Raw genomic sequence first — 13,279 nt, 5'->3', positions numbered from 1 at the left:
AGTTTTCTTAGTTTTACTTTCTAAGTAAAAATGACTTTCTTATCTTCACAGATGCTTGGACTTGATGGATCTCTAGTTTTCTTAGTAAGTGCAATCCTGCTTTTCAAGAATTTCTACAGAAGGATTTTTTTAAGATTCTGCACTTTTAAAAAATACATCATTGTATTTGGGATCCTAATACCACCATAACACCACTAGTGACTTTTTAGTGTAGACTAGATTTTAAATTCTAAGATCTTCAGTTAGCTTTGTTGGGTTATTTTAATCTTCAAAATAGTCAGTCTATATTAGAATCATTACGTTTGTAAACCTAAGACATTACATTTATATATGAGACATTGATGATGGAAGTCTTTTTCAATTATGTTATTAGTCATTAACCTTAAGTAGTAGTATCAGAAGAAGTAAAACTCCAGTGTGCTTGTGGCTGAGGTCACATGTTAGCTAAAAGTAATATTAAAAAATAGGCATGTGCTGTCATTTCTGGAGTCAGAGCTGTCAATTTTGGTAACGCATTTGTTGTGACAAAGACTAATTATTAAAAGTTCAAATGAACATTTTCTCATTCATAAAAAAATATCCACACACATTTCATGTAAGTCTTTTTAAAGATGGAACTGTTTGTACTGATTTTAAAATAAAAGCCTATTTTTACAAAATGTAAGCAAATGTAAGTGCACTTACCTAGATAAATGTTTGTGAATGTAAACAGGTGCTTTCACAAACTGTCCTGCACATTTCTGTCTTTGTGTTAGAGCAAACTTCCTGGCTCTAACACGAGGTGTGCAAGTTCTGGTGATAACAGACTGTTGAAATAAGTTGAGATACAAAAGTTAAGTCACTTGTTTAGAAGACTGACATTTATGTACTGTTTTCTTGTCATCTTCCCTCCTCTTTCCCCCATACTCCTTACAGGAACATGTCTTTTGGGTGGTGTCTTTAAATACGCTGTTCATACTTGTCTTTGGTAAGTATCATTTGCTCTTAGGTTTTAAAATTATCCTTCTTTGTGAAGTGATAGTGCAGGTCAATTTTAAGGCTATTCTGGAAAAATGAAGATGTGACGTCTAAAAGTAGAACCAAAAATTAATTTGGAATATGAATAACAAATCCTTATTATTTTCTAGTTTTGTAATTTTAATTTCCTTAAGCGAATAGGTATAAAATAGGAAATCTACTAAAAAGCTCAACCATGTCAAACAAAGCACAAAAAATAATAGTTATTTGTAATATTGTTAAATTAAAGGAGGAACCTCATGGCATTTAATTTGTGAGTAAATGCAGTACTTGGAGGAATGGCTAAGATACTTTTTTTTCTCCTGAAAGTTTTTACTAGACAGTTATATCACTTTTTCCATCATGAATCCATTTTTGGAGCTCAAAATTGGAAGGAAGGGAGGTATGCAAGAACGTAGCATTTTAGTGACAAGATGAAGCATATTATACACTTAAAGAGATACCAGCCAAAAATAACACAAAATTTCACTTGCTCTCAATGATCAGTTTAGAAAATAATTTTTTATGTTGCTTTGGTGTTTTTTCAGTGGTCTTGGCAGAAGAGTTTGAGGTTGAAAAACTGAGGTTGTACGGTAGATAAGTTTTTACTGGCTAAGTAAACCTCATAATGCTGAACCGGTGATTTGAGCATCTAGATATTGAAACAAATCAGCAGATCAAAAGAAAATAAAAATGACTACATTGTATGTTTAATTCACAAGAAACTAACTGTTCTAAAATAGGCGTTGGAAAATACTTGAATTATTTCTTATAATTATTTTATTTCAATCTGTAGTTGTCAGAAGTTAATTAGGTTATTTTAACTGCTGTAAAATGTAGACTTTTTTAGTAAGTAGATCATAACCATGAGATTTCTAAACCATAGATTAAAATTCAATAATAAGTAAGTAATAAGAATAATTAATGAGGTTGTCATATAGAAACATTTTCAGTAGCTGCTTTGCCAAGTGGGAAACTCACAGAGAAGAGAATGACTTTCCTAAGCAACCACGAGGTCTGGGAATTTAATATGTGCCTCTCAAGCCTATTTTTAGTATCTTTCCCATTAAGTAATGCTGCTTAATTTACAACTGCCAAATCTCTAGTAATTATACTACTTGTGAGTTCAGATGTCACAGGAGGTACTCATAAAAGATAAAACAGAAGGAAAGCATTTGTAACCTTAATTAGTGGTCCAGAAATTCTCCTTGGACAAATTAACTCATTTCAACTTAATTAATATTTTCTATAGTTCATTTTAGTGCTCACAGAGGAGCTTGTACTCCTTTATGCTTCTTTTTTTAAGGGATCTGTTAGAAAATCTCTTTTAAATAAAGTTGTTTAAAAGACACGATAAACTGTGTACTATATTCTCATAAAACTGTCAAAAATACAACTTTTAAGTCATTAGTGTAGTATCTGTAGGAGTTGTGAGCGTGATCTTTTTCATCTCAGTTTTCTTTCTCCTCTTCTTACTGGGCATGGAGAGCTCAGTTCCTCCCTTTATCTTTTACATGTTTGAGCTTCCCAGTAACTGCTGATTTTCCTGAAAGGGACATAAATTAAAGCTCTTTTTATCCTTGGTTAGGGTAATATGAGTCCTGTTATATCTTTTCTAGTAGTTTTTTTGTTGGTTTGTTTGTTTGCTTCTTGGGTTTTGAGGTTGGTTTTTTTTATATGTTGATTATACAGAAATGAGGAGGAGAGAGAAAATCATCACACTTTTCATTTGCGGGAATGTTAAGTCTGTAGACTTAGTCCCACAGTGGACTATCATGACATAGTGAAGACAATATAGGTGAAAATAAAAGCTTGCCACTTCTGCAGACCCTTTCCTTTATACTGATGCTCTCCACTCCTATAAAAAATTGATGTTGAATTCTGTAGTCCTTTGTAACTTGGTTAGAAAACAACAGAGTGAGATAAAATAACTAAAAAAAAATTTTCTTGCAAATGCACAGGTTTCTAAAAATAGGGAAGTGCTGTGTTTTTTCATCTATTTCCCCTGAAACCTCAGAATTGTCAGGAGTGAGTTATCAGGAATGATGAACAGTTTTCAGTACATTAATTCAAAGTAAAAGACTTCAGTTGCTCCTCATCCCTTCACTGGGTATCATCTTTCTCCCCCTCCTCTTCCCTTTGCAAATTTCTGCAGGGCTTGCATTTTTCACAGTATTCTTAAGAATTAAAGCATTAGAACTGAAGCCTTGCTAAAGCAAGTCTCATCTGACCAAGCTGTAGAATGGCTGCTGAAATCCTTTAGTGCAGAGGAAAGAATGAATATACAGCATAGGCTCCTACAGCGGCCTGAGAGAGATACCGGCCTAGGACATAAGACTAAGAAATTGAATTAATTTACACAGTGCAAGGTGACGTAAGAAGGAAAAGACTGTCCTCTTATTCTCTGTGGTTTTATGTTGTTTTAGTCTTTAAGTGCAAATTCTGATTTTCAGGGCTTGTAAAATTATAGAAATCAAACACTTGCAAGTATTTGCACAGAAATTAATTTTTGTACTTTTTTCATAAAATTTATGAGAAGTAGAGTAATACCATTAAAATATTTGTCCTCCAAATAAGGCTCCACCTAGCAGTTTTCATGGCCTTTTTTTCTCCTTTCTGCTTACATTATACAGCATTTTGTCCATACCACATTGGTCACTTCTCCATTGTTGGCCTGGGCTTTGAGGAATATGTGAGTACTGTTTTATAATTTCAAAATGAAAAAGAAACTACCACTGTTTATTCAATCACAATATTTTTGTAGCATCTTTCCAGTTGTGGTTGCGAAAGTCACTTGGAGTATGTCTTCTTATTAATCCTTCAACCTTTTTTGAATCTATGATTAAAAATGATTTCCCACTCTTTTCCACTTCCTCCATTATTTACATTTCATTGAGGTTTCCTACTTTTTGTAAAAACTGTGTATGTCTTCAGGGTTTTTTTAACAGCCTCTTGTTCCTTGTGTACATCTTTTAACTTGTGTACTAATTTTCATAGAGGGTGATAATAAGTAGGGAAAACTAGGGGATAATGAAATAATGTAAGGTGACACTTTTTGTTTCATATATTGAAGTTGTTTTGAGTTTGAAAAAAGTAGTTGTAATGTAAATGTAAACAGTATCTACTCTTGATGAAGATACAAAAATAGTAGTAGATTATTAAAATATGTAAAAACTAGAGAAACTTGGCATTCTTGAAGAGTTGAAATTTGGAATTTATCTTAATTACATAGAAAGGAGATGTAATCTTCTAAGAGACTGATAAACTTTCCCCTTTTTTCCTCTTTGCTCCAGGTCCAAGCATCTCACTTTGAAGGCCTGATTACGACTATAGTTGGATACGTTCTGCTAGCAGTGACTCTAATTGTTTGTCATGTATCCTTTTGGCAGTAGTTACCTGGTTCAGATTTACATGTAAATAATTTTTCTGGCTGTGCTTTGAGGAGGCAGAGACATGATGCAGGTGCAATTAACTTATCATTTTTCTCTGCTCTTTTGGTGAAATGAGAAGGAAAGGTCTCTTCTGTTCCCTTGGACATTTAGAAGTTGTCAGTGTGACTGCCTGCTTTCAAATACTTGCACGTGTTTAACAACACAATCAAAGGCTTTTATGCTTACTTGAAGGTCTGTCTGAGGAGAAGAGAGTAGATTATGCTTCTGCTGTGGACTGTAGTTGGAGCAGAGAGATTATGAAAGGAGGGATTATGAAAATATGTGAGGTATGATGGGAAATTTTTTCAAATATTTTTGATCCTGACAGATTTTTTGAATATGAATTATTTTAGTTTCTTTGTTATGTCTCTGAACTACTGAGATTTTGCAGCAAGAATTTCCTTCTCATAATTACTTTATTAGAGAAAACTACTTTCTCTTAGGTATAGAAAACTAAGTCTTGGAAGCTGGAAGGATTTATTTGGTCACAAGTAAGAAGGCTGCATTCCAGCTGCATGGTTTTTTACGTCAACTTCAATGTGAAAGAATATACGTTTGTTAGCAGTTTTCTGTTCAAAAGTACACAGAGTTAACATCAACTTTCTGCATCAGTATACCAATATGCAGTGCAAATGTGGTAAAACATTAGTTGATTGGCATGTGGGTTTTGCCTGCTAAAAAAAAAAACCCAAAACAAACTCCCAAAGTGCAATATGCATCCAGCTTTTCTTGGAAAAGGTGAGAATTTAATTTAGACTGCAGGGAAGAGAAAGTTACTATTTAAAGTGAGTCTTCAGTTTTTAGACTTACTTGTTTGTGGCAGATGTTTTCAGAGACAACTATTCTTGAGAAAACTTCTGGTTGCTTAATTTAAGAAGGGTGGTATTGTCAATAATTATTTATTTAATTTAGGTGCATATTTGGGGGTGTTACCCAGCACAGCAGATCGTAACTTCTAGAGTGACAGCCAGTTTTGAAAATAGAACCCTGATAAAACACATAATTACTAATTCATTTTTCTCTTTTATAACATTTCTTGTTGCTAAAAGCACCATAATACAGTGTTTGATATTAATTAAACTGTTATAAAGTGTTTTCCAGTATTATTTTCTTGACAAAGCTATTCAGGGTTTGGCAGCACTTGTTAAGTTCCAGCGATCACGTCGTTTACTAGGAGTGTGCTATATTGTTGTCAAGGTAATCCTAACGTTTTGTGTGGGGGAAAAAAAGCCATCTCAGTTTAAGCTGACATTATCGTTTTCTTAGAAATTTTTGTTGAACTAGTGAGATGTTATTTTCTCTCTTTTCCTAAAGGTTTCCTTGTTAGTGGTGGTTGAAATTGGTGTGTTTCCTCTCATCTGTGGCTGGTGGTTGGATATATGCTCCTTGGTAAGAACAGAAACAAATGGGAAAAAATCTTTCGTAACAGTGTTTATATTTGAAGGAAAAAAAAAAGTTCTGATGAGAAGAGAGTTGTTCATACGAGTTTGACAGCACTCTTCTGTTTTCATAAGCAGCATTCCCAGAGGGAATGGGTTTTTTAGATACTGCTTAATGCTAGTTTTGGGGGTTTTTTATGTAACTGAATACAAATTAACATGCTGTTGCTAAAATAACAAAATCCTAATCCTTTTTAGTGCAGTTACAAGACCACTGCGATAATGAGTTTACTTACAGGCAAACTTGTGCACTGAATAAACATCTTTATGTAGCCATCTTACGTGAAATGGTGATGGCTTCGTATTTTAAGTCGTCCAGTCTGTTTCTGCTTTGGAAAAGATCCATGCTTCATTTGCTTGGAATTGAGGACAGTTTTTCTGTCCTGAAAAATATGGAGTGATAAAATTGAAATGGACAAAATTAATTTTTTCCAGCCGTAGTAGAAATAGAATTTTACTTAGGAATTATTTGCTTTCATCATAGTCCTACTTTGTTTGAATAGATTTGTAACTCATATAATTTTTATGTAGGGTCTGTTAGTGATAAAGTTGACTTATTTCTTCTCTCTGTCAGAAGAAATAAATTGATCAGAAGTTAATCTTTATTTGCTGTTCTTATCATAAAGTAATCCCTTTTTTCTCTAATTAAATGGTGTAATGATTTATGTGTTAAAGCAAACATTTAAATTATGCTTAGTAGTATATATGAACTAGGGTAAGCAAACTGAGTAGTTGTGGATGTTTGCCAAACTTTACTCACATTTGTTTACTACTGATCTTCTAGGAGATGTTTGATGCCACTCTGAAAGACAGAGAATTGAGCTTTCAGTCTGCTCCAGGCACCACAATGTTTCTGCACTGGTTGGTTGGAATGGTTTACGTCTTCTATTTTGCATCCTTCATTCTTTTGCTAAGAGAGGTAAGGCTTACATACAGAACTGTTAAATCCTTCATGTGTGGGTATTACTGCTACCATATTTTGTGTGTATATTGGATTCAGTTTTACATAAAAAGTGCCATGCTGGTACTTACTGCAGTGGAAAATTACGATTTTGAGTATATTTTACTTAAAAATTTTTGGTTTACAAATAGCTCTTAAATCTGAGTGTTGCCTTCAAATTAATCCAAATATGTTTTAGTTGCTTATGATCAGTTAGTACTTGAAAATAAAGCTCGTGTTTGGTTATTGCTTCTCTGTGATAATACTTTCTTTGTTCTATTTCTGTGCAATTTTGTTGAATCTTGTTCAATGAATATCCCTGTTCCATTAAAACTTACTTTCTGCAGCAGTGTTGTTCAAAAGGAAAAATAAATACAAAGATGATGATTATTATTCTCCTCATATATTGTTTTCTATTTCCTACTTCAGGTATTGAGACCTGGTGTCTTATGGTTTCTCAGGAATTTGAATGATCCAGACTTCAATCCTGTGCAAGAAATGATTCATTTGCCCATCTATAGACATCTCAGGAGGTTTATCTTATCAGTGGTAAGGACTTATCTCAAAGATTTCTTTATTTGGAAAGAAAGCTTCATGTGCTGGCTCCCATATACAGTACTGTTTATTTAAAGAAAAACATTTTCATCATGGAAGTGAACTGATACTGGAACAGGTTACCAAACAGAATCTGCATCTTTTGGTACTCAAAACTCAACTGGATAAGGTTCTGAGCAGCCCGATGTATCTGGGTCTGCTCAGAGCAGGGGTTTGGGAGAGTTGGTTGGACTCCATAAGTACCTTAAGCAAAGTCACAGAAAATAAGTGGGTTTTATTATGGGTATTGTAAATCACATAACTCTCATAATGCCCTCAGTTATTGCAGAAAATGTTGTTTGTCCAGTTCAGCCAAAATAGTGCAGCAGGGGAGAGTAATTTTCTAGCTAAATTTTGGGTTGGATTCTGCTGCTCTAGCCAGTGGTGATGTTTCCAGATTGTCATTGTAAGATACTGAAAACAATGAGAGATTTTTTCCCTTTGCTTGTTTGTCTGAGGTTTCCTGAGCATGCAGTCAAGGAAGGGTCTCAGGCTGTCTTTGACATAATTGTCACGTCAACTGTGTGAACTGACACACCAGAAACATTCTTTGATGTACTGTATTGTTACACCTGAGGTGCTTTAGCAGTGAAAGCTCAGAAAGATCCTGGTTCTGTTAGAGAGCCCTTCAGTATCTGAGCAGAGCTGGCCTTTCCACCTTTCAGAGCATTTTATCCTTACATAATTGTAATTCTTCAGCTGCCTGAAATTTCGTGGTGCATCAGGTGGCCCAAATACAAGCAGAGATCTACTGGTTGCTCATGGTCTCACTTACGTTGTCACACTGTGTTGGAATGGGCAATTACTTGAACTACGGCTTTTGATTTGTTCAGCTAATTAATTCAGAACTTTCACTAGCCTTATGCTAGAATATGGGACCCAGAATGGTAATCATTTACCATTTCAAAGAATAAATCACACCTTTCAAGCTCTGTTTATTTCTCTGTATTTTTAAGAAATGTCTTGTGTAGAACATAAACTATTAATTTTCAGGAAGAATGGGATTCAGTTTTTCTTTTTGACATAGTTAAACACCTTTTTTTTTCCACCTTCTTAGTCTCTGGTGGTGCATTTATATGAAGTGTAAGAATGTGTTTAAAATGTACTTAAGTTTTCATCTGGTTCCTTAAAGGAAGCAAGATTCATAAAAGTGCATTGTCTTCAGGCACTTGATGTACCCTACTAAATTTTGGTCTTTCAGTCAATTTGAAATGTGAGGAAAGAGGAACTGAAAGGTCTTTGACGCTTCAGCAAGATGCTTAAAAAGTCAGCCACTTAGAAAAGAGAGGACTACAAAATAAGTAATGCTGGTGTTGGGGGCAGGGGAAGAAAGACCTGTCTGACATTGCTCTAGCTGTCAGCAGGCTTATTGAGGTGCTTATTCAGCTGCAGTCCTATTTGGCGAGGGCATTGTAGTGTGCTGGTCTGCCTGGGATAGAATTGATTTTTTTCATAGTGGCAAATGTCCTTCTGCACCTTGAATTGGCACCTAACACAGGGCCTGTTGGCTATGGCTGGACAGTGCTTGCACAGCATCCAGGCATTTTCTCTTTGCTGCTCTGGCCTGCTCCCTCACCTCCAGTGAATAAGGTGCAGGTTGGGAAGGAGGATGGATATGCCTGGAACAGCTGACCCAGACTGACCAAAGGGATATGACGTCATGCTCGCAGTAAAAACTGTGAGAAAGGAGGTAGGGCTGATGTTCATGGTTATGGTGTTTGACTTCCTGACTTCCCAGGAAGTTGCTGATTGTCTGTCTGCTGATGGGAAGTAGAGACTGAATTCCTACTGTTTTGATTGCGTGCTTGGTGCTTTCTCTATTAAATTGCCATTATCCCAGTTTTGCCTTTGGTTTTGCCTTCTCCTTTGGCTGCAGAGGGGAATGAGCGAGCAGCTGAGTACGTATTCAGCTGTTAGCCAGGGCTAGCCCACCACACCCAGGGAACTTGCCAGAGATGGGTGGGGAACTAGCTTTGGTTGTTTCTACTATTTGGAGTAACTTGTTTACTTTCTTATTGCAGATTGTCTTTGGATCAATTGTGCTGCTCATGCTCTGGCTTCCTATACGCATTATTAAGTATCTCCTTCCTAACTTTCTTCCATATAATGTTATGCTCTACAGGTGAGCATTTATTTCTAAAATGATGGGGTTTTTTCGGTGTTTCTATAACTGGAAGAGGTGTATTTGCACTGCTTGAGCATTTTTTGACTTTTTGTTGTTGTGTTGCTTTGTTTTCAGTTAATCTAATCTTAATTGTTCTAAGAGAAATAAAGGGTAAAGGACGTGGCTACATCATACAATGTTACAAATGAAAAGCTACTTTAAAAAAAAAAAAGCATTTTGTATTACTTCTGTAAAAATAACTGTTTGGGGCTTTATGCCCTCAAAACACTTCCCATTTCAACTTTCTGATAGTGAAGTTCCTTTCATGTTTGCTTTTTTAACACACACATTCCTGATTATCATTGCTTCAAGCGTAAAAGAGTATCTGTAACTGCATTTTTTTAATGATAGCAGGTTTTTTTCTATTTCTGAATAATAATTGAAACAGTAATGATAGCAGCAAATAAAGGAGCAAACTCTATTATTAGATATAAACTTTCTCAATGTTTTTTCTTAAATTTCATAAATGCCAAAGTGCCTAAATACTTATGAACACCTAACCTCTGCTCAGGGTTATAGGGAAAAATGTTTGCAAAAAACTAAGAATTTTCCTTTTTGGCATCCAATGTATTTTTGTATCGTGGTGGCAGTAACAGGATTCAGTGTAAAAGACTCCTATCAAAATGTTCCTTGTGTTTGACTTCCTGCTCTTCCCATTGTTTCTAGTGATGCTCCAGTAAGTGAACTTTCCCTAGAGCTGCTTTTGCTTCAAGTGGTGCTTCCAGCTTTGCTAGAGCAAGGACATACAAGGCAGTGGTTGAAAGGTCTTGTACGAGCATGGACTGTTACTGCTGGATACTTGCTGTAAGTACAGAAATCCAAAATCAGCTACAACCACTGTGCCCAGTTTGGCCTTTAAATATATAAAGACAGCTTTTGAGAAAGTTATCCCAACAAGCAGGTTTAATAGCTCTTTTACAGCTAAATACATGATGAAAAACTTCTATAGCGATTGGTTTCTTCTAAACAGGAGTTGTATCTACTTCTGGACTAGCCTTTGACAAGTCATTCTTTTGGCACACTATTACAGCATTTGCTTAGTGAAAGAAATCTGTAAAAGTATGACTAACATCATCTTAACTCCCTATTATAAGGAAATAAAGAGATAAATGTCAGCAGAGTGTTTCCATGAATCATCTAAATAAAATATATGTGCACTTCTTGTATTTCTTACTTATAAGAAGGAAAAAAAAAAGAAAAAGTATTTAGAACACTGAGCTGAAGAAGTGAGCAACTTTGAATTGGGGATTTGAAAGGTAAAAGTTCAGAATCTAGAGAAGGATAAAACTGTCCCTTTGTCAGATAAAGTAAATTATTGTACTGCCAGGCAGAGTTCTAGCACTTGAAATTATTTTTTAGTTCATCTGTTGTTTGCCAAATTAGTCAAGAAAAAGTAAGGTTGATTTTGTTTCTCTACCATTTTAAGTGTAACTTCAAAGTATATTGTCATTCTCCCACCATGTTTTGGTCATTGTTGCACTCTTAGGATCAAGATTTATTCTTTGCCAAGTTATGTCTGAGAAACTGAGTGAATGAATGAAAGACTTTTTTTCTTCACTGTAATGCAAAATATTTATTTTAGTTTCTCATAAGGAAACTCTCCTCACCCCCTCTTCTCTTAGCTTGCATTTTAAAGAAGTTTTTAATTAATTTTTCAAGTTTTGATTATGTTTGAAGTATGGTGTAATGAGAGTTTTGGAGATAATGATATAAAATAGGTTGATTTTTTTTCTAGGACTGGTACTCTTAAAAGGTTGTGAACAGGTTTTGAGCAATTTAGAATCTTCTTGAAAGACTCTGCCTGCCCCTGTACTTCTGAGAGCACGGCCGTAGCAGCGCAGCACTGTCCTTGTACAGTTTAGGTTTGAAGGGCCTTGTTTCCAGTAGAGCTTAGTGACAGTAACATTCAAGCTGTCAGTAGAGCCATGTGCTTACGTGAACTGAAATATCTGTGCAATTTTCCTTTCACGTGCACAGCAACCTTAATACCAGGTGATACTTTTAAAGTAGTCAAACAGATAAGTGATCTTTCCTTGTGGCTGTATTCCAACTTGCATCTACACCAGCATTTTTCTTCTAAATTGTGTTTAAGATGACATTGAGTACGTTATCAAAAAAGGTTTATTTTACTTTATTAAGGTTCTGCCAGTACTCCTATATTAGTTTTGTACAACCTCTTTGCATTCTGAGTAGGCCTGTATTTCTGTAAGTTTCTCGTTCATATCAAACAGAAAAAAACTGAAATTTTGATTGCTACAGGGATCTTCATTCTTACCTACTTGGTGATCAGGAAGAGAACGAAAACAATGCAAATCAGCAACCTAACAACCAGCATGCTCGCAATAATAATGCCGTTCCAGTTGTGGGGGAAGGTCTCCATGCAGCCCATCAAGCCATACTTCAACAAGGAGGACCTGTGGGTTTCCAGCCTTATCGTAGGCCTTTAAAATTCCCACTCAGGGTATGTATATCTAACACATTAAGCAAAAAGAAAAAGGCGTTTGAAAAAAAAATGAAATATTTTTTCCTAAGAAAGATTTGGCCCATGTTATCAGAAGTCAAGTGGTGGGGTCCTGTTTTGTATGGTTTGCAGCTTTCTAAAACGTAGAGTTGCAGGTATTCTCACATATGGCTTTTTTCAGCCTGTAACTTAAGACCTTCAATTACAATTTTATTTATAGACCCCATATATGTTGAGTATTATCTGTCAGTTGATGTCTTGTTTTCTTCATAGTTAGTAATGGAGAGAAAGAGAATAAGCCCCCCTCAAACAGGTAGTTCAGGTGTGCCTCCGACAAGGCACGGCTTTCAAGGGGGCATACTTTGGTCTTGTAGCTGAAGTGTATTTTAAACTATTTTGCTTTATAAGAAAGTAAACAGAACTTCTGTTACTTCTGCATCTGTATTAAACATAGAAAGGCATTAAATAATACTTGCAAGTTCTAAATCCTTAAAATTAGAAGGGAAATTTTGTTGGCAGATACTTGTATTTCTAGAATAACATACAGCTTAAACTAGATAACTGTTTTGTTGTTACCAGAACTCTGAGTTAAATACAAGCTTCACCACAGCTCACTTACTGTGGTTTCAGGTATAGCTCAAGAATGGAAGTAATGGCTAACATTAGGCCACTGTGGTATTGATTCCTTCCTTTATATCAAAAAGTCTTGTCAAGGAAGATGTGCGTTCCAGATTTAACTTTCTCATGGTAATATGTTAGAATAAGATGTTAGCTTTCCCATAGCAAGCTTGCTTGTTGTGTGGCTTTGATGATAAGTGAAGCAGAACTTTATAACACCTGGTGCTTGAGACATATTTAAAGAAGTTAAGTACATGGTAATTCTCTGGTGAGATGTCAAACTGACTGAGGAGCAACCAGCTTCACTGACAGCTTCTGAGCACAGAAACCTGAGCACATCTGGAGGAACTTTGTCAGCAAGATTTTCCTGTCTCAATTTTCCTTCCAAACCACTGTCTTGCTCATATGGCATACAGGGCTAGAAACCTTTCAGGATTATTTGAGAGTCATGCTAGTCAGTGCAGAAATTAAGAGATGAACTTTTTAATGTGACATAACAAAGAACTTCAGTCATTCTGGATTCAAATGTTATTTTTTACTCTTGGAACAGCTGATGGAAAGTCTTAGAAATACACAACACTGTAGGTGTTCTGCATGTACTGTGGTTAGGTTTCTTATTGCTGATTTATTTATACA

General features: G+C 35.4%; 1 protein-coding gene across 2 annotated transcripts in view; it reads left to right on the top strand.

Moving 5' to 3' along the window:
* MARCHF6 (membrane associated ring-CH-type finger 6) overlaps positions 1–13,279 on the top strand; it is a 45,644-nt gene that overhangs the window by 19,667 nt on the left and 12,698 nt on the right. For both annotated transcript variants that reach the window (XM_042048721.1, XM_042048720.1), the window contains exons 9-19: positions 52–84; positions 916–967; positions 3,630–3,688; positions 4,290–4,370; positions 5,556–5,624; positions 5,742–5,816; positions 6,651–6,785; positions 7,236–7,355; positions 9,422–9,522; positions 10,231–10,368; positions 11,824–12,025. In XM_042048721.1, the coding sequence (XP_041904655.1) occupies positions 52–84; positions 916–967; positions 3,630–3,688; positions 4,290–4,370; positions 5,556–5,624; positions 5,742–5,816; positions 6,651–6,785; positions 7,236–7,355; positions 9,422–9,522; positions 10,231–10,368; positions 11,824–12,025 (1,065 nt within the window). The remainder of the gene's footprint in view (positions 1–51; positions 85–915; positions 968–3,629; positions 3,689–4,289; positions 4,371–5,555; positions 5,625–5,741; positions 5,817–6,650; positions 6,786–7,235; positions 7,356–9,421; positions 9,523–10,230; positions 10,369–11,823; positions 12,026–13,279) is intronic.

The sequence above is a fragment of the Corvus kubaryi genome, unplaced genomic scaffold (genome assembly GCF_017639235.1).
Source record: "Corvus kubaryi isolate FWS band 111438036 unplaced genomic scaffold, C.kubaryi_AGA036_p1.0 68, whole genome shotgun sequence".
NCBI classification, from domain to species: Eukaryota; Metazoa; Chordata; class Aves; order Passeriformes; family Corvidae; genus Corvus; species Corvus kubaryi.
The sequence above is the reverse complement of the archived record's forward strand: the minus strand, read 5'-3'. Positions and strand labels throughout refer to the sequence as shown.